The sequence below is a fragment of the Phodopus roborovskii genome, unplaced genomic scaffold, assembly GCF_943737965.1.
Source record: "Phodopus roborovskii unplaced genomic scaffold, PHOROB, whole genome shotgun sequence".
In the NCBI taxonomy this organism is placed as follows: Eukaryota; Metazoa; Chordata; class Mammalia; order Rodentia; family Cricetidae; genus Phodopus; species Phodopus roborovskii.
In genome coordinates this window covers 3,251,611-3,273,502 of record NW_026126417.1, presented here as the reverse complement: position 1 = coordinate 3,273,502, position 21,892 = coordinate 3,251,611, and the positions used below count along the sequence as shown (strand labels likewise).

Below are 21,892 nucleotides of genomic sequence, written 5' to 3'. Positions count from 1 at the left end.
CTAGAACAGTTTGGTTTTCTCTTTCCTGAGCCCATCTGATCCACACTAACAGCTCATAGAAGCAAGTCTGGGGGGGGGAGGAGGCGGAGAAGGGTCACCACCAACTTACCTATTGATTTCCAGTTCAAATCTTTGGCTTCATTGACTTTTTCAGTGTTAAAATTCTGAATGGCATTGGGCTCTGACTTGCTTCACAAATGACCACTCCCACAGTTATTAATCTCAGATGTAGGAGACAGCAAGGTACTAGGGAAGGGTAGACACCTGAAGTGAAGCCATAGCTTCACTTGATTTGATTTAGTTATCTCAGATTTGCATCAGTCAGTAGCCAGGAACACTTTCTGGATCCAAGATGGGAAGAAGAATCACTGACCTAGTATCTCTGGATTTTTCTGAGTCCTATCTATTTCCTTCAACTGAAAAAAAAAATGCTAACTGAAAAAAAAAAAAAACCCAGAATGCTAACATATGTTAGGAACATCAGTAACCATTTATGGATGTATTTGGTAAATTGCCAATTTACTATAATTCCCTAACTTTTTTAAAAATTATTTTGGTATATCATCTAAGTAGTGACATAGACAAGCTATCAGTAATTTATAGGATGTTAACCATTTTTACAACTGGTTGTACATTTAGAAACATTGTCTCCATATGCTCCAATTAAAAACAATTCTCTGGAGGGGTATTAAACAACTTCCTAGAATTTATCTTAAATTATCCTCCCAGCCATGCTTTTGGAACATTCTACAGGGAACCCACATAATAACAATCAGTGGTGATTAAACTGATTGACCATTTCCTTTACGTTTGGAACTTTAGAAGGCTCAGGACACAAAACTTAGATGTCTTATAAATCTACATATGAGCATATGAGAGGGAGGCAGCATGGTAAACACACGCAGTCTCATATGGGGCCTGGCAGATGTATCTGTTCTATCCCAGCAGACAGAACATGATCTGTCTCCTTCAGGGCTGAGGAGCAGTTGTGTAGGAAGTAATCCATGGCACTTGAACCCTTCCTCAGAGTGAGACTTCACAGAGAGAGATGAAAGATTTCATCTGACTGACTTGATTCACTTAACATGACATGGTCACTTTGTGGGATCCCTACTCATAACTTACTATCAAAAAAGCATGCACTTCCAGAATCAATTCTCAGAAAGTGCTATAGGAGATATGTGGGCCAGTCCAAGCTATTTGCAGTACTCATTTGGTGGTAACCACAAAGAGAGTCTCTATTATTCATTTTTTTTTTGGAGGGGGGATCTAAAATTCAGTTGGCTTACCCTGAAAGCCAAAACCTTCCCATGGTGATAGGATAGGATTGGCCAGGATTGTCAGAGTCATGTTACCTCTTAGAGGCTTCATACTCCCACTGATAAATGGGGATCCTCTATTCCCCTCAGAGATAATCTGACACAGATGAAAGGTTAATATTAAGGGTGATAAGATGTGTGAACCTCCAAAGTGGTATTCTCAGACGCACCTATCATATCTTGACAGTCTATTTATTTAGTAGGTGATCTAAAAGTGTGTTCCAAGATAGATAGGAACCAGGACTAAGATAAAAAGCAATGACATTGAACGTTGGACATCATTTCTTCTTCTTTAGACAAATGATAAACTTGCCAAATCTGAAATGTTAACTCCTTTAGGAACAGTCAAGCAAGGTAGTGCTCTTCCTTCAATAAGGGTCAAATAGTTGAGGTTACCTAACTTCTCCAAGAAAAGAGGAGTGACTTGGGACAACAGTTGCCACCCTTAAAAAACATAAAGACTGCACTGTTGCAATCTCAACCCCATGCTAGAGAAAAAAAAAAGAGACCTTTAATTTCTTTTACATGTCCTGTTTCACTATTGTTTAATTTATTTGGTTGGAGTAGTTTCTTTGCCTAAGTATCTACAAACAGAAGCGATGGAAATCAACAACACTTAAAGGTTGAAAGAAAGACCAGAATCTGTGGGGAATTTCTAAGTAGACTGACGATAAGAGCAGATACCAAACAGCTGATCCCTCTGGTGTCAGAAAAGTCCACAAGTGAATCCTTCCATCACAGGAAAAGCAGAGGAAAAAAAAATCATAACACTGACTACCAACAATGACAGTACAATGATCAGTGTTTACTTTGGTGTTAAACATCTTCCACATGCCTTAGAGTACGTGTGAGAGAACCAGTTTCCTTGATGAAATCTCCAAAGAACATGTAGTTGTGAGCAATGTGACTGAAAGACACTTACTAGGATACTGTTCCTCTTCCTCTGTTGGTTGTTCTTTTTCTGGCTTAGGTGGGCCCTTGATTTTATACACCAAAGTACGCAGTTTCCCTGTCCAGGAGGTGTCTTCCTCCTCCTCCTCTTCTTCCTCCAAGGGAACCCCTAGCAAGCCACAAAACAGAGTGCAAGCCCAAACAGCACATTAAGTGTTAGAATGTAATAAAGCCATTTCCCATCCTTCTGAAACATTTTCAAGAGATTACAGGTAGCCTTCCAAGAGTATTTATCTGCATTATTTCTTTTGAATAGTTACTAAAATATATGATTTTCTGTGTCCCAGAACACCAAATAAATTTAATCCCAAGGCTTTACTTTTTCTAACCTATGTTTAAAAAGGCTTTAGAGTCTCTAGAAATACTTTAACATTTATTGTTTCAAATGAGAAGCTCAGCTTTTCCCCTACATATTACTCATTTATCCATTTATAAGAATCATAAATGCCACCACCCACTTAAAAATCAGCAGATATGCATCATGGGAACCATGGCTCAGCATCAGAAGACATTGATACCCAATTAAAAAACAATTACAATAGCTACACATAAAAGGGATCTAAATCTTGGCTTGGCTGGGGGAACATGATGTCAGTATCAATGTAAGTGAACTGGGTGAGGTGTAGAATCATCTTTACCCCCTTTCCTCCAGAGACCTTCCCACTCCTTCTCTGTATCCTCGCAGATTCTTCTAGGCAAAAGAGTTTTCAGCCTCCGATTCTGCCAGGGACATTTCCTGTATCTTTTCTGACTTGTGTAGTTTGAACAATTGGTACCATAAGGTCAGACATAAGAGTTAACTTCTCAACTCCTCACTGGCATTCTAACAAAGGAAGATGGGGTACTGGCTCATCTCTCAGGAGCTCACCACAGTGAACCAGAAGGTCCTCATGGAAATCATACAGCTCCTCGCGGATCTCCTCTGGGCAGGGGCAGTTCTCTCCCAGGTGAAAGTTGAGGAGCATGTTGATCTGTGAAGGCAAAAGAATGGGTAGTTGGTCTCCATGTCAGCCATGGGAACTCTGATAATGCTTTAGACACTAAACAATCTTTGAATTTTTTATTTAAAAAATTTTGGAGGGTGAGGGAATAAAAGTGGCCACATATCAACAACATAGCTTTCTCTTTTTTCTTTTATTAAGGGCTGTCTATTAATTGAACAGAATTTAGAGAATATTTAGAGTAGAAAATTCCTGCCACCCAAAGGTAATTCCTGTTCATATCAGGAAATTTATTTCAGACTTTATGCATAGTCTCACAAATTCAAAGCACTCTATGTAAACTTTCATAAAAGTCAATTTTTAACTGACTTTGCTTTAGACATTTTTATAACATGAGTTTAAAATGGTAAAATTAAGTTTCTGCAATATATGAATTTTGCTATTATTACTTTTTATGAGTACATGGTGTGGTATGGTGTGTGTATATTTATGTGTGCGTACATAAACATGGTGCATGTGTGCGTGTGTGCATGCGTGCGTGCATGTGTGAGTGTGTGAATGTGGGCACATATGAGCCTTGGCATGCATGTACAGGCTAGAGGACAACCTTAGAGGTTGGTCCTTCCATCTTATCTGGGACAGGGTCTTTTTGTGTTTGTTTTCACTTTTTTCATCAGGCTAGCTGTAAATATCCAGGAATTCTCCTGTCTCCATTTTCCTTCTCTCCATATAAGCATTGGGATCACAGCTGCTAACAATGTTTATCAACTTTTATGAGGGTTCTAGGGGTTCAAAATCACATCTTTATAACTATGTGACAAGTGCTTTTTACATACTAGACCATCTCCTGACTTCTTTTTTGGCTTTCTTATAAACAAAGTTGCTTTGAATATTTTATATACATTTTGTTCACATTTCAGGTCATTTTCTTAGAAAAAAACTAGAAGCAAAATGAATGGAGCGACAGGTCTGTACATTTTAATGGCTGGCGATATGAATTGTAAATTGCTTCCCAGAAATCTCACAACAATTTGCATTATCCCAAATTTATGTAAGTGTGTGTTACTTTGGTATCTCTATTACAGTAATGAGAGCTTAGCATATTTTCCAGTTTAATGGGTAAAGAATATCATATCCCTGTTACTTTGACTCACATTTAATTGGTGAGGCTGAAATTTATTTTCCATTCATTAAGACCAATTTTATTTCATATTTTGTAAAGATTTCTTCTCAAGCTCTTCACCATCTTTCTACCAGATAATTATCCACTTGCAAATTAGTTGGTGGAGTACTTCGCCTATTTTTCAACTTAAATATTTTCTAATATATACTCAACAGATTTCTGGAGTTTTAGTTGTTTATACTATATACTCAATAAATTTCTGAAGTTGCAGTTAGCTTTTAATTTTGTGCACAGGGTCTTCATTTAGGTTTTGGTTTTGAGACACAGATTTATGTTCTGTACTCACTCTGCCTTTCTTTTTGTTTTTATTATTCTGTTCTTGATGTTTTTCTGTTTACCATGTAGTTTTCTTGCAGTTTAGAGAGATTCAACTAATTTATGGATAAATACTTTAAATAAACAAGATATACAAATTTACAAAGAGAAGTAAAGTTCATTTTATAAAGATAAAAAAATATCTTGTGTCATAACAATAAATGCACTTCATCATTAGTTGACATGAAGAGACTTGGTGGCTGCTCTCAGAACCTGTGCAATCCTGAAGCAGTGTTGAATGTAAAGATATTCTTAAATGTAACCATTATAAAGTGTCATGAAAAATGTGCAGTCCCCACTGCAGATAAAGTGGAGCAGTTGCCTATGCTGTATACATTAATCGCAGCTAGGCTCCTGGACTTTGGAAGACTGGTCCACAACTGTAGGTCAGTGACCAGGTGAGGGATGGCAGAAACAGTTAGAGTTCACCTTTTCCCCCTGGTTGTTCAGCCATGCTAAGCCAACCACTAGGCAGGCATAGAGCTTTCCTTTAAGTGTTGAGGACTTCATGGTTGGAATGTCTTACATGGTTCTAATGTTTTACAAAATTTTAACATGATTCAGAAGTCTCTCATTCAGAAATTATCTTTTAAATCTTTTTGTAAGTAGGTAGAGGTATTATTTGTAATTAAATACTATCCATGAATAGGTTGGAAAAGGGAAATCATGCTAATTACATCAACAAGATAGGATATGCTGTTTATTCAATAAATATAAGGTTGTAAGATAATGGTTTCAGAGTACAAAATGAAGTTCTTTATTGAAAGACTCCTGCTGTCTACAAAACTTAGGAAGGGTCCCACCTGCTGAAAGAGCACACAACCAAAAAGTAGGTGGAAAGACAGACCAAGCAGGATTTGTTGCCAGTCATGTCCTCCCCTCTATTGCAGGCCTCAGGGAGGTGATCATAAGCAGCTGATGTGTCCAAAACATGACACTTGTCTTAGATTTACCTTACTGTTATACTTGTTCATAATCTTCATGATTTCTCCATTACTTTGAGTACTCTGAGAATTCTAACAACTATTTTTCCTCACAAGTTATGAAAATCATCACACTTTAAGATTCTGATTTCCATGCATATGATTTTCCAAGTGATTCTGCATCTCTAACCTTTGAAATTGATCTAAATTGTCTCTTAATGACATTAAATGCTTCCCTTCATTGAGAACTCTATGGGTAGGTCTCCATTTCAAGTAAATTTGCTGGTAGGTAGGGGTAGATCTTTAGCTCTTAGTGCTATTTGATAGGCATCAACATCAGCATCAACAATGTCTGAAAACTTGCTAGAAATGAAAAATTCTGAGCCTTGAGATCCCAGAGAAAGGGCCAAATGATCTGACTTACTAGGTTCTTCTGGTGATCTCGTTTAAGATGCATTGGTCTACACCTTAAGAAAGAAATCAGTCAACTTACTGATTTCTGAATGGTTTCTCTATTTAGATGCCTGGAGGAGGCAACAGAAGTTGTAGGGAAGGTAGAAGAAAAGCTTTAAAGTTAGAATGGGGGAAAAGAAAAACCTAAGAACATAGATACTGTCAATGGTGATGGCTGGGTTAGAGATGTCAGAAAATGGATGACCTCCATTCACCAGGCCATTGACAGAAGGCCATAGAAGAAGGTATGAAGCTGAAGATTTCTCTAATTTAAAAACTACTGGAAGTGTAGGGAATATTTAAAGAATTCTTACTCAATGGTAGATACTTTGCCAAGTCTAAATAAGTTATCTCATGACTTCTTAAGAAGAACCCTGGGCTAGAGATATAAACATTGCCCATATTAGATAATGAGAAACTGAGACAAAGAAGTCAGGAACCCAATACCACAGATGAGTGATATGGAAACAGAACTGGAGTGCAATTACGTGAAGCCAATATTGGTGTTATAATCTCTATATGATTGTTTTGCAATTATTCACAAAAATCTGAGAGAGCATCATTGCTCAGTGTCACGGGGGACATTCATACATACTACCAGTCTCAAAGCACCTAGAGAATTTGTAATATCCTTGAATAATTCTTGGGTGGCAGTTGAGCATATGCATACATTCGGTACAGTACAATGATCTCCTTCAGCCACTCCCAACAACCTTCATTTTGCAAGTAGAGAGATGACTAGCTTTGCCTTCTTTTTAAGCATGATCACTCCTGCGACTTTCAAAGGCTAAGATGTGTGGTTCATTGCCAAGACACTATAAATAACTATGTTCCATAAAATAGATTGGGAAAGTAATTGAATGAAGCTATACGTGTGCCATTAATGTAAAATAGTGGTAATTATATTGACAATAATAAAGCAGTCTTGTTTATTAAAAATTTGTAAGATTCAAAGCTGTAGCTTCCAAGACAGAACTGGTTTCTTCACTGAAGGACCTACCATCCTTTTGAACACTAGGGGAACAGTGGCCCACCAGCCTGGATAGCTCCTTTAGACCATGAGATGTCATTCCCTCATTTAGACTCATCTCAAAGTCACCTTCTGTCTCAGCAGTGACAACTACAGGTGGGTTCTATATAATACATCACAAAATATGATTTACAATGAATTCTGTCTCCAGGCTTCATGGGGCTAGGGAGGCCTAGTATAAATTTAAGTCACAACAGACAAGGAAGGCTTAACCTTGAATCCCACAAACCAGAGCACACCTGCTAATTTCTTCTGTCTCTGATAGAGACGTGGGGATTTCTGGAAGGCTTAGCAACATTATTCTGACTAGTAGATTGTGGCTGAGTTATCTGCTGAACCTCAACACTCCTCTGGTTTTCCACCAATTAGTAGAGGTATACATAGGGGAGTGGAGGGTGGATGAAGAAATCTCTGCCTTATGCTCAGTTTAAGAAGTATTTTTTTTCCCAAGGTAAGAGAATTGGCAAGTACTCCCCAGTCATTATTTACTTAGGACTCTATCTTTTAGTGTGGTCATCCTTTTAGGCTTCCATAGCTCTTCAGTCTATTGAAGATAACACAAAGGATTCATGTGTCCTTTCCCATAAAATTAGAATGCAGCTTAGGATAGGACTCACCTGCTCCTGGGGTGGTGAACGGAACTCCCTTGTCTTCCGGGCAGTAAGGGCTGCAGACATGTTTAGGGCCTGCATGAGTTCATTGTAGCGGAACTTCTGATTTGCCTGAAGCTTGGACACATAAATGTCACCAAATGCCACAATAGCCTCTACTCGATGCTGCAGTTCACAGTCACAGAGGTAGCTGAGGAGTTCACACATCTGTAACAAAAAGTGTATGTGTGTACACCTTTATAGAATGCACTTAACATACACAGATGAAAGTTGCAGTGCCCCACTTTACAGATGATAACACTGAGACTTAGGTAAGTACAGTGATCCACCTAGTGTCATAGAGTTACTGTGAAGCTACTGAATCCAAGTCTGCCTAAATCCAGAGATGAACTATTTAGGCACTGAGGGAATGAGAGAGAAATGAACTCCTTAAATAGCATCTCCTAGAAATTGCTTTCCTTAGGAGTTATGTATGAAAACCAGCATTAAATGTTCATGTGAGCATTGCTTCTCCCACCTTCCAGCAGCAGAAGATGGGAAAATTGAAAAACTTGTTGCCCATTTCATTTTCCCTGGTGGAAGTTGACAGTACTGTTCAACTGTGGTTACCTTTTGTTTTAAAAAGAAACTCTAGGTGTGAGAAAACTGTAATAAGTTAGGGGAAATCATTAAAGTCTGTCTGAAAGTGTTTTGTTTTCTAGTGATAGTCCTGACTCAGTGATAAGGAATCATGTGCTCTGATGCACTCACAGTTACAGAAATTCATCATGGAGAAAACATCACACACTAAATGTTGGGAGTGATTGTCCTTTGAGCCAAGGCATCACCATCTTTGGGAGCTTAGTTGTGTCCTCTTACAAAAGGATTTTCTAAGCTGGTCTTGCTGACTATATATGTCAGAAAGAACAGAAAGAACCGAAGGACAGTAATCTTACTCTTCAGCCATTTCCTACCACATTATATACACTTCCTTAATTTCACATGGCCTCAGGGAAGGACTAGACTGCATAGGCCAGAAAAGATGGAGGAAAGGGGGTTCCATCTACACAACTATAGGTGAGACCTGCTGGGGGAAGACCTAGACCCCTCTATGTAGCCTCCACCCATGTTCTGTGCAGAAGCCCAATAAACACACTGGTTCTCCAGTGTGAACTTTGGTGGAATCATGTCTTGGTTAGGCATCAGGGTCTTAGGAGAAGGAATACAGATATCACTTACATCTCTTGTTAGGAAGAAATTTTAGCAACCGATGGTTAGTCTTCATTAGATGGTTTCACCTTATGGGATCACTCTCATCTATGTGGTCCATTGTTAACTGAAGTGGCATTATGCAGTACATGACTGGATTTCTGATGTTCATTAAAAAAAAAATCCCTGAACTGGTGATCATAGATCAATAGAGTTCAAATATGAAAAGGAAAAACTTCAAGTGCTGGTCCAGGGATTTACACCAAAGAAAATATCTTGGCTTTGTATCACAGCAAGAGCAACACACTCAAATAATTTAACAAAATGCTAAGGTGTGTGTGTGTGTGTGTGTGTGTGTGTGTGTGTGTGTGTGTGTGTGTGTGCATATGTCATATACTTATATATAAGTTACATTTATTCTCTACACTCAATAGCCTGATTAACTGACTATGTACAAATACCATTATGTTAGAAGAAAGAACTTTTATCATAGATTACTTCACTGTGGCACATTCTATGGTAGAACATACTTTACATATGGCATGAAAATATATTTGTCATTATCTTTTTGTATCACTAAGGTCTTGGTTGGCTGCTGACTTGGTGAGTTTAAATATCCAGTAAGCAGCAGAGAAGGAGGAATAAAATTCTAGGAATGGCTGACTCAGGCTCACTGTTTTTCATCTTCCTTCCTCTGTCTCGGTGCTCAGAAGACAAAGGTTATCATTCTAGCATATGGCTGATGCTAGCTTGCATGAGGAAGCATTGCTTTGGATGGAGCTGAAGGCTCTTAGGTAGCTCCAGGAGCATGCTCCTTAGTTTGGGTAAGCTATGTGAATACTGGGTCAACAGGGCCCAGTCATATTAGCATAAGAACATAGCTCAGTGAGAGTAGGGAATGAGAGTGATGGTCCTGTGAGTCAGTCCATTGGGGTCACAACCAGAATCTTATCTCTTTTGCTAAACAGATACCTCTAAAATAATCACCTGGGTCTCTAAGGCTCAGAGACACGGGCAAACCCTACACTAGTGAAGAGACTTCTATATGACATCTAAACATTTCAAAGTAGCTTACTGACAAAGGTTGGCATTTTCACATTGGCATCAGCCCAGGGACTCTCAGGGACTTCAGTAGCAGACTCAGGCTCATGCCCACAGTTCCCCACACCCAGGCTTTCTTCTCTCCCTCCAGGGCACTTTACCAGAGCACATGTATTTTTCCTGGTTACCTGCAGCTTGACAGATTCAGGTAATCGGGTCTGCAACAAGCCTTTGACTGGAGCCTCCTTGCTGGCCTTTTCTCCTGCCTCCACTGCCTTTTCCTCTACTTGGGTCACTTCTTTTTCTGCTCCCTCTTCTGTCTCCCCGCTGTGCTCCCCAAACACAGAGGGATCAATCAAGAGGAGAATCTGGCGAACATCATCATCATCAAAAACGCCCATGACAAGCAGTGTTCCAATGAGTTTCAGCACAGGCACAAACTGGAACTCCACAGAACCGCCAACAGGGTCTCGGATATGGGCCCCACTGCAATGCACAGCCTCTGTCAGCATGCTCAGAGCTTTTGTCTTGAGAATCTCCAAGGGAATCTCAGGGCTCTGCTTTTGATGCTCCTCATGAGTCACCACGAAGCAAGGAGTAGAGAACCTGAAGCCTGGCTTAAGGCATGTCCTCAGGCCCACTCCAGGCAGCCCATGCCTCTTGGACTCATCTGGGTATAGACGGATATTCCTAGTGGTGCTGGTGATGGGGATGATGTACTCATTCTTCATCATCAGTTTCCTTTCCTTAGCATTGGCCAGGTGGATGCTGATGAGCAGGTCATAGAAACCAGATCGAAGGAGGCCAGGCAAGTACTTGTTGTCAATGGCATAGAAGAGCTGTGAGAGGTCCACATGGCTGCACAGGGCGTAGGCAACTCTGCTATTTCCAAGGGCACACACAGCACTGTAAAGTCTCAGTGTGTGGTAATGGAACTGCATCAGGTCCTCCTGCTCACAGAGCTCAAGGATGTCCACACACCTGAGGAAGACATCGAGAAACAAGTGTCGGAATTCAGTGGTGTAGCTGCCCTGTGAGACCCCAGGGGCCTCGACAGGCTCAGCGAAGGCAGAAGGGGCAGACATCTCTGCCATGCTTTCTCTAACAGGGTATTCCTCCTCTCTGAGGCTATGGTCCACACCCCAGTTCCCAATGATCCACCTTGTCTCATTACAATATTCCAAAAAGCCCACTCACATTGGTTTATTAAATATCAAAAAATTGAAAATGAGATGGAAACCCTAAAGGTCCTAAGGAGAAAGACATTTGGGAATATGGCAATGACCTAGCCTTCTTATCTGAAGTGGATCTGCTTCCTGACACTAGCCTCTCAGAAGATTCAGCTCACACCCATTGCCACACCCACTGCCACTCCCATCGCCAAACCTACTGTTACTCCCACTGCCAATCTACTCTTCACACTATCTGTGTAGTCCAGCTCTGCAGCACCTACGAGACTTTGCACCCTTCCATCTGCATTCTTGCTCTGAGAGGAAACACTTTCCCAACCAGTACTCATTGGCCTAATCCAGCTATTGTTGTCTCCCTCCTGTCTGTAGCCTGTTTGCCTGTGTGTTGTCCTCTTGCTCATGGAGGCCCAGAGATGGGGTTCCATGATGGACAGAATACTTTCTTTACTTTTCCATACTCCCCTGTCTTGTAGTGGTACATGGTCCAAGGAGATACCCAAAGGGGACTCCTATGGGTGTCCAACACCTTCACTTTCTACACATGCTTTTGGTTTTATATTTTTAATATTGATTTTATGTAGATGAGTGTTCTGCCTACATGTGTTGATGTGCGCTATGTGTATTTGTGGTGTCCACAGAGGTCAGAAAAGATCATTGGATCCCTGCAATTGCAATTATGTATGGTTGTGAGCCACCACGAGGGTGCTGGGAATTGAACCTGGATCTTCTGCAAGCACAACCAGTGCCCTTACCAGTGACACATTTCTCCAGCCACATGCACATATGTTTTCAATTAAGGAACACAGGGATAATAACATCCACAACAATATCTTACTCACGTCTTACTATTACCAGACACCATGCTGGATTTCACCCATACCACTCTTACACTAGCAACTGTGTGGGTGGGCTTCTCTTCTCAGTGTGGCTGAAGTGGCTGCAGCTTGGAGTATGTGAGCAGTTTATCAAACCATATATGCAGAAAATGAAAGTGGCGGGAGCGAACCCACTCACAATCCCCTTAACAAAGGGACACAAAGACTCTGATTCCTAGTTCTCTAAGTCAAGCTAGACATGGGTAGTTTTCCCTTTATTTTTGTAAAAATAAATATGTGTATATTTCTGTATCACTTGTATTTTAATTAAAAGCATGGAAATAATTCCTGATTCCTGGTCTTCAAAAGGTACTATGGCTGGGGCATCATGGTGCTTTCTCTGCTGTTTTTGACTGAATATTGGGAAAGGGAAGAGATAGAACTGATGTGTTGTGGGGAATGAACCGCTATCTTGGGACAACTTAGGGTCCACTAAAGTTGTTCCTAGTTCCCTTTGGAGCTTCCTGGCTTCCCAGGACTGTCCCTTCCTCTGTGGGTCCCTTTAGTACCTGTTCTCCTCCGGGATGTGAAGTGCCATCATTTGCAGGGGTTCTAGGCACTGCACCACCCAGCCATGGCGCTCGCTCACCCTCTCAGTCTCCACCTTGAGGAAGCTGCTGGGCATGCGACTCCATAGCACAGGCTGGATGGTTTGGACATCTAGCCGAGGTGGACATTGTGGGATGGGGTTCTTCTCCTCACTCTTAAATATGGCTGCTGACAAGGGCATTGCATTCTGGGGTAAGGTAGAAAGACATCAGAGAAGAAAAGAGGCATGCCACAGGGAGAGTCTTAGTTGCTGAATCATGCACTTGGCTTACGATCATCACTCTAACTAGAATAAGGTATGGAAGGAGTATCTATCCTGAGATCTCCAAAGGCTTTCCATCATTAATTAGTATGGTACACAATGGATTATGTGAGAAGTAATAAACCCATTCAACAGCCAAAATAGATGGGGGGGGAAGAAAAGGAAAATGAGAAGGTATATTCTGTCACTGAGACTTTGCAACAGATTATAGAGGCCTGAGAGAGGCAGGGCGGTGAATGAGAAGCAAGAGATCTTTCCTGCCTTCTGATGCCTGGGATTTCCCCGTGATGGTCACTACTGCCTTCCTTCCACATGGGTATTAACTGACGGGACAGATTAAATACCTTCAGTTTTCCAAGTTCAAACTGAAACAAAGAAGTGCTTGTAGGCTGGAGGAAGACTGCTGGGAATACTTTGGTGTTAGGCTCCACCTGGAAGTCGAAACAAATCAAGAGGTTTGCCCAGGGCTATGGGAAGCACAGTTTGTTAAGCCGCTGGCCATAGTAGTCAGTCATCATTCAAGCTCAGCTGGCTGGTCATTCCCCACTGCTTAGACATTCTCAGAGACCTGGTAAAGTGAAGTCTCCTTGGTGGCCTTACTGGTGACTGTCACTGCTCTGGGCCTTAAATCCTTTCTGCTTTGGGATAAAAATAAGTTCTACATACTTTCCCTTTCTTCCTTAAGTACTTGCAGTTAACAGCTTTCCATGGAGTTCAGGGGCAGAGTCATAAGGCCAGAAGTTTCTAGTACTCACTGGGCAGACAATGCACTGATGGCCACTGAACAGCAGTATGTCTAGGTGGTGACTTGGGATCATTGCTGAAGGCAAATGGCAGATTCACAAAGTCCAAGGTACCCTGCAGTCAAGATTCTTAACCTAAGTCTTATTGAGATTTTGGCACTGGTAACTTGTTGGGGGAAGCTAACCCAAGTACTATTATGAGTGACATCTCTGTCCTGTACCTATTATGTACCAGTGAGCACATCATATTTTAACAATTAACAAGGTCTTCTGACATTGCCAAATGTCCTGGGCTGTGAGCAGACACACATCATAATTGAGAACTGATGCTGTAAGGGCAATGATGCTCTTCATTGGAATATGGACCTTGCCTTATCCCTGGAATGCTCTGGATGCTTCTGTAGCCCTTTTCACTCTTTATACTTGCTATATTTAGGTTAAATGGTTTGAGATTCTCTGGATGGCTCCTAACTGCACCTTGCCTGATTGCATGAGGAATCTGCAAATGATATCAGGGGCTCCATTCATTATTTGTTTATTTTAATGTATACAAACTTAGATGATATTCCTCCATTACCATTAAGTAATACAGTCACTGGGGAATTGTTCCAACTCTCCCTGCCTACAAATTCAAGGATAAGTAGCTATATTAGCTATAGCCTAAGAGTGCATTACCCCTAGATCCTTCATTTTATATCTAGAAAATAGAAAGGTACCCAGCATGTGGAGGCTGTCACTTATTTGAGTAAGAACCTCATAATAAACAGACTGGCTTTGGAAAATTAGCTGCCTTTTAGGCTACTGTTTCTAGCTCTTCAAAGGATGGTTTATTGTAAACTTCATAAACTGCTCAACCGAAGTCCAGGACTCTCCTTATGCCTGACTTAGGGGGTACTTTGAAAGCCTTGAGATAGAGTGTTTTCTTGTGCTGAGCATACTCTCACCATGATGAACAATGCCGAGTTTTTCGTTTGGGACTAAAATAAGAAGAAAACACAAACGTAGGCTCCTTGGGGGTATACAGAGGAAAAGATAGTACCAGTGATGTGGTAAACATAATTCTAGAAGGCTCTGGAGGACCCTGGCTTTATTTCTGTGATTATGCTAATGGAAAATTGGATAATGCATGAGCAAGAAAAGCTGTTAAACAGTTGAACTTAAGCTGGAGAAAGATGTGGGCTTTATCTAATTACACAAGGGTTGTTTAAAAGCTAAGTGTTTTTTCCTTTGTGGAGGTAGAAGAGAAAGTTGGAGAGTTCTGAATCACAAGGAGACAATTTGAAGGTGGAGGGATCTTGTAAGTAGACTATAGGCAGAAAGTGACACAACTACCAGTCAGCAAGGACATAGGCCCTCAGAACAATAAGCCTACAACATGAAAACTTGGGTACTGTTAATAACTCAGAAAAACTCAGAAAGGAGTTCTTTCCAGATCCTCCAGAGAGCCTGCCTCAGCCCAGCAGGTGCCTTGGGTTTTGCCTTGTGAGAGCTTGAGTGCCCAGCAAGCCTACAGACCTGTGAAGTCATGAACACAGGTTATTTTAAGTCCCTAATTTTATGGCAACTTGGTAGGCAGAAAAGAGAATATAAGTGATTTCCCAGCCAAATCAGTCAGTCTGACAACACAAATATCAGTGAGTACTTATGAGGTGCCAGCTGCTGCTCTGTGGACAGTGAGTATTGGACTGGCCTGTTCTGGGAGGACTCACCAGCTGGAGAGGGTACCCCTGCTTCTGTGCAATGAGCAGAACCTGGACTTAAGCTGTTGTGAACTTCCTTCAGTTTTTCAGCTAAGACTTTTTTGTCATTGGCTGATCTATTTGTCCTTGTGCTGATAGATACCCTATTTGTAATCATGTGTGAAGGTCAGGCCCTAGAAACTGGTCAGCATCTACAGCTAGCTTATCTCATAAATCTGAATCTCACAACCCACTCTGCCTTTTATGTATTGGTGTGGGGCCATTACTCAGGAATGACTCTTGAATATATATTTTAGTTCTCATTTTTAAGCCAACTTTATTAAGTGGGAGAAAGCTGTTCAGATTGTGTAGCACTATTTAATAGGAGGCCTGGAAACACTGTTTAAGAGAATCTTCCTCTTGTTATTTTGGTCCATTCTGAATTGAAGGCCAGTGTATAAATATTGCTGTCCCATTCCTCTTGCGATAATTGAAAAATGAAAATGACTGCAGCTGTGGAATAACAATGACCCAGCTGTCAGGGACCAGACACATGGCTGGACATGTTTCTGTCTCACTGAGATTAAAAGGGGATAGTTGAGTAGGAGCTTTCTAAGGGGTTTCAGTAGAGCACTGCCACTCTCCCACCCAGCAAAGTTCTTTGGGACTAGAACACTGAGCAGCAGAAGAGTTTAAAAGTAAGGCATAAGGGGGATGCCTTCTTCTCAAAGAGGATAATGGTCCAGCCTGATGTTACCTAGGAATCACCATACAGGATGTGATGAAGGTCCCGAGGCATCCTTCTCTTGGTTGTAGCATCTTGTTAACCTCATGAACTCTTCTGAGGCTATTGCAAATACCACCTTATTTTGTTGTTAATCCATTAGTTTTTGTAGATTTCCAAAGTCCAGCTGGTTGGGAACGTTATTAGGTGTTGCAGAATTCTCTGCAATTCAGGAGGGACCCTTCAGTCCAGCCCATTTCAGAAGGTAATGGGAAAGCACTAATGGCCTCTAAAGGGCAGAAGTAATGTATATAAAAGCTTGGCAAGGGAAGTGAAGTACCAGAAGAGTACTTCACTCTCTTCCTTAGAGCCTGGTTTCACAAATGCTTCTTTCTGGAAATGGCTGGGCCCTCCAGCTGCCAGGCAAACGTGCCAAGTGTTGACTGTACTGCCCATAGGAGGAGGTTCTGAGTGTGCCATTCACTGCAGGAACTGCTGAAGGGACAGGTAAACTGCCTTCCTGTCAGCCAGCTGCTCCTGACATGTAGACAAAGTTTGGTTCACACATAATTTTTGGTTAGTGAGTGTTTCAGAACTGGAATAACTGTTCTGTCTGCTCTATACCTGGGTCCGTCTCTGCAAGGAAAAGCAAGACATCTGGCTGCCTATCAGCCTTTCAATCCAAAGACTGGGACCTGGGGCTGACCAAAGAATCGTCAATTTTATCTATTATGTAATAAGAGGGTATTACATATCTGTTGTGGTTAACTAAACTGTTGACCCTAGGAGACTGAGTTTAGCTTCCTTAATTACTGCATATCACTCTCATGCCAACACCTTTCTTAGTCCCTATTTCCTATGTATAACCCACCCTCTCCAAATGGAACCCTTCTTACCAACCATAGCATCAACTATTATTCTATCTGCTGACCCATTGTGCATTCCTAGAGTACTGCTCTTCTCACTCCCGCAAAACCCAGATTTTCCCTAATGAGACTCTCCTGATTGTTCTTCATGGGAGAAAACCCTTCTCTTAACTTCTTTAGCAAACTCTACCTACACATACATGTGACTCACTGTCCTGTGTTTAGGAGTGTTGAGAATGCTTGGAAATACAAACCCTAGGCGTAGCATTTCCTAGGGTGAGCTCAATGGGTCTCTAGATTCATAAAGTATTATCAGGTAAGATTAAAAAACAAAACAAAACAAACAAACAAACAAAAAAAAACCAGTTTCCTTGTGTCAGTAATTTGAGAAATACTTTGTTAGACAGTTTTTTTTCTTAAAGTATTTTTCAGATTTTAGTGGACTTAAATTTCTTAAATTCACAAAATTTAAGAAAAAAGTAGGATGCATAACATTTTGTAAGGCTCACATGGCTATAAAGAAGAACACATCTGATTTGTTGGTTAATGGCATGTGTGTAATTCAAGTTTTTCCTGGGGATTTCTGTTGAGGTTTACAGTTTATAAAACAGAAAATTATGTGATTTGAAAAATAGATTTTAAGGGATCACATTAAGTATCCATTTGGAGTCAAATCCCTCTGTGAAGGGACTACACAGTTTCTATAGGTTTCTATTTTGAGTAAATAAATGTCTTAAAGTGACAACTATTTCTGTTTACCCATTAAATCTCGCATCTTATCTACCACAGACAGTATAAAGGCAGCAGAGAAGTACTTTTAGAATAAATGAATAATCTTTCAGAGCTTCTGTCTCCTCTTAAAAGATGACCAGTATATAAAAATCACCCAATATATAAACATATTTTTCTCTATAAAATACATTCACTCTGTTCTTGTTTATTTGCTAATGGGCAGTCGACCAAACGGTCTCACCAATTGAATGAAGGTGGATGATGAAGATGGAAAGGAAGATGAAGAGGAACAAAACCATAAATCCCAAGCCCAAAGCCCAAAGTAACAGCTCAGCTCCAGCACCCACACCTACCTGATAACAGGTGCCAAGTTCCTTCCCGTTAGCTGAGAAGGACAGCATGCCCATTGCTAGATCTACAAGGCAGCCAATCTCTAGGTCTACATTGCTCCGACTGGATCTCTGGGAACTAGCCACAATGTCCCCACCCCAGACCATGTAGCAGTTGCTTCGTTTCACACTGAAAACCATAGAAAAGAGAGAAGTTACAGAATATAGTCTGGGTGGTTCTAATCAATAACTCATAAATTGCTCCAGAATCCTCTCTATGAATTTTTACCATTAGCCCTACACAACTGTACAGCTTCAACTAAGTTTACTCAGGCATGAACCACTGTGTGGCAGATCATGATAATCCCAACTTATTAGCAATTCAATCTTTTGACACAGGAGGGTAATACTCCCATTTTAGGGACAGAAAATCATCACAACACAGAGAGGAGACTAGCCTTAGGCAAATCTATAGAGAAATTTGATGTGAGAAACAGAAGCAGTCATCTGGGGTCAGTATCCCTGTCTGATATCCAGAATCATAGACCATTAGGTGCTTGAAAATTTGGCCCATATTCTTTGGAAAGGCAACTGGGGTCCAGATAGAGACTATTTGTCTCCATTGGTCTCCTGGCTCCCTGACCTGTACTACACTGCACTTCCCTGCTCTCTAGAAGTCTGCAAGCTACACTACTAAATAGCCTAAATAGCTAAGTAACCACATAGATTCATCTCTCACTGTATGTCTACCAGTCTTCAGAGTGTAGAACTCCATGTGGGATTTACACTTAAAAGGAAACTGTGATAACATTTGTAGGCTCCCAAACCAAATTCCTTATTCTTTTTACTTTTGTGGTGACAGGAACCAAACCCAGGATCCTACGCAGAGTAAGGAAGGGCTCTACATCTGAGATACACTCCCAGCTCTCATTTCTTAATTGCAGAATTTTATACCCAGAGAGAGCTGTGGAAAAGACAATGTGAAATGGGATTCTCAAAGTCCTCCCCCCCCCCCGAAGGTGGTGACAAGAAGTAGTCAGTTCTGCTTCCTCCTCAGTTCACCAGGGTAAAGAGCTGAAGGACCTGGGCTTCTAAAGTGATGAGATGTGGCCCTTTTTAAGGCTAAAGAACAATTTATTCTCTACTGGATGCTAGAGAAACCCCTTTGAACATACTGAGACCAATCTGATGTGGCTTGGCCTAAGTTCCTGTTGTATCTCTCAGCTGTGCGAAGGAACCCAGAACAAGCATTCAGCACTGTGTGATGGACAGATCCTTGAATCCTAAAGGCTGTTTATCTCTCTTTGGAAAATCCTGGCTGTATTAAGAAATTCTGTTTTCTTCTACTTCTAGAAGTCTGCCACTATCTCCTGTGAGTGGAAATCCCCTTTCTGAGTACATATCCCTTTCCTTTCATTTTCTCTTATTTAGGCAAAAATGGGGCTGCTTTCTCAGGATGAGCGCCCTTAGGCAGAGACTGTGTCTTCTGGTTATAGCCATGAATAGATTTCTATAAAGTTCATGATAAGACTATGTTATCATTGCTTTTTAAAATTACAGAATTCAATTAATAATGTATTGAGCTGTGTATTGTGAAGTGGCAGGCTTTGCGTATATTTTAAATATACTAAATTTAAAATACCCCGAAACATGTAAAACTCAACCCTGTGTATATTGTTTATCGTGTCAGACAAAGAGCTAAGAATTATTGATCACCACAATGGACCAGGACTTGCTTTAAGAGCTGACAGTAATGGCTGATAGTTATCAAGTCCTTGAGGTAAGTCACTGTCCTAAGCATTCTTTTACGAATTAACTCATTTACTTCTTACAGCACTCTGGGGTCTGGATAATTATTATTCTCATTTTAAATATAAGGAAATCAGAGTTCCAAGAGACTTGGAATTAATTTCACACCTGGTAAGCATCTAAGCTTGAGTTCAGAGCCTGTGCTTTCCATCATCTGCCCACAGGGGACTGTCATGAGTGTGACATGACTCACCTGTGATGGTCAGATTTTGATGTGTTTTACTATATAAAAAGCACCGACTTTCTGAAAAGGATCCTTGATTCAGTTGGGTGTGAAGGTCTACCCAAGGAGAACCTACTACATCTTGGTACATGGCTACACAATGAAAAGATGTTCCAAACCCACAGGATAGGAAGTGCACAGATGATAAGTCATGTTTTTTTAAGGTTATATTTGGGATACATCTAGGCAAAGACTTTCCTTGAGAGCAGTGACAGTGGACACTGAAGGACCTAGGTGGGCCTAAAACACATTACCCCCAGAGAGTCCTAATTTTGACTCATTGGTTATTATTCATGGGTTTTCCAAGTCTCTAGTGGCATCTTTCTTTGACAGTGAACTTGCAGTGGTGGCTACTTCTTAGGGGTGTGGCTTCAGGGACAGACATGTCCCTTTATAAGGGAGAGGTAGGGATGGCTCACTCTCTTGGCTTGTGGTGAGAGCACTGGAAGGGCAGAGACCGCATCTTCTGGAGCAGAAATACCACAACGCTTATTTACTATTATATGTGTAAGTTCTCCCCTAATAAATACCTGTTTATCATTTATCTTGTGTCTTGTGGACTCATTTAAACTCTGTCTTCAAATGTCTTCTTTATATGTTTAAGCTTTCAGACATTATAAACCCTTGGGACAAGGGGTTCTGATTTGTCAGTTAATGTGTGCTACTGTTCATCTCTTCAATTTCCCCTAAACTAGCTTCTCTTAGGTACACAAAGGCTTTTCCTGTCTTGTTCTGATGTTGTAGAAACTAAAGCCTACCTCAAAATCATGGAGCAGGTTCGAGAGGGCTCTCTCATCCCAACTGTCTATCTCACATCCCTGGATTGTGATAAATATGTGATGAAATATACCTCTGCCTCTACAAGCACTCCATTTTCACTGTCATGGTGATCCCAGTTTCCTTAATGACTTAAAAACAGTTAAGTTCCTTTAAGACAGGCTGGGATGCTTTCTCTGTCTGGGCTGAAAGATGAGGTGTAAATGACTGTTGTAGGGAGGAATGAGCCTCCTGGGAGCCCCCTTACCTTTCATGGACCCGGCCTCTTTCATCTCCCAGGGTGACAGTCACCGTACAGTTTTTATTCAGGTCAAATTTTTCACTGTATAAATGGTAGTCCGGAGTCACCCATCCAACCCAGACACATGATGGATCCTGCCCAGCAAAAATGCGGATAGCATAGTAGCATTGCTGTGGAGGGGACAACAGAGTGTGTGAGGGGTGTCTGTCTCGGGAGGAAGCTAAGAGATACAATCATCCAGTAGCTCACTCAGCTGTTTTATGAAGAAGTACACACTGAAGGTTTCTTTGTCTTTACCCGAGTTGAGTCTCACTTTGTAGCTCAAGCTGGTCTTGAACTTGTGGCATCCCTCCTTTCTTAGCCTGTGTCACCATGTCTGACTAAATCAACACACTGTTGAGGAAGTATACCATGCTACACTCTAGACTCAGAACAAGGTTTTTGTTTATGCAAAGTCTTGAGAAGGAAGCTGAAAAAGAAAATGCCCATGTTCCACTCTGTGTGGCCTTTGTGCCAACCATAGGCAGTGGTGAGAATAAAAGTTCCCCATGAGACTTATCGCCATGTTATAGTAATGACCATGGCAGCAAGGAAGGTGACTACTTCATTCCTTTCTTTACAATAATGAGTAGGTTTACTTATCTGTACTGTGCCAAATTTTCTTGACTGTGGCAAAAAAAAAAAAAAAAAAAGCATAGTTGGAAAAAAGCTAGGCTTGAATCTTTGGTACAATTGATTATTATTGTGTGAACTTGTGTAAGTCTTTTTTTTTTTCCTCTGTACACAATATCACGTATCTCACAGGGGCTGTGATTAAGTCAATTAAATGGAGATTAAATGGGAACATACATAATGTGCTGACCATAGTGCCCACACACAGCAGCGGGATGATTTGCTGCATCAAGAAGCTTGGTTTTGGTGTTGTTCAGCTTACGCAC

At 41.0% G+C, this 21,892-nt stretch overlaps 1 protein-coding gene across 1 annotated transcript in view; it reads right to left on the bottom strand.

Moving 5' to 3' along the window:
- Ryr3 (ryanodine receptor 3) overlaps positions 1 to 21,892 on the bottom strand; it is a 506,993-nt gene that overhangs the window by 175,658 nt on the left and 309,443 nt on the right. The window contains exons 31-38 of the mRNA XM_051183787.1: positions 20,961 to 21,124; positions 17,929 to 18,094; positions 13,176 to 13,262; positions 12,530 to 12,756; positions 10,144 to 10,936; positions 7,733 to 7,933; positions 3,139 to 3,241; positions 2,242 to 2,379 (exon numbers count right to left, since the gene is read on the bottom strand). Of these exons, the coding sequence (XP_051039744.1) occupies positions 2,242 to 2,379; positions 3,139 to 3,241; positions 7,733 to 7,933; positions 10,144 to 10,936; positions 12,530 to 12,756; positions 13,176 to 13,262; positions 17,929 to 18,094; positions 20,961 to 21,124 (1,879 nt within the window). The remainder of the gene's footprint in view (positions 1 to 2,241; positions 2,380 to 3,138; positions 3,242 to 7,732; positions 7,934 to 10,143; positions 10,937 to 12,529; positions 12,757 to 13,175; positions 13,263 to 17,928; positions 18,095 to 20,960; positions 21,125 to 21,892) is intronic.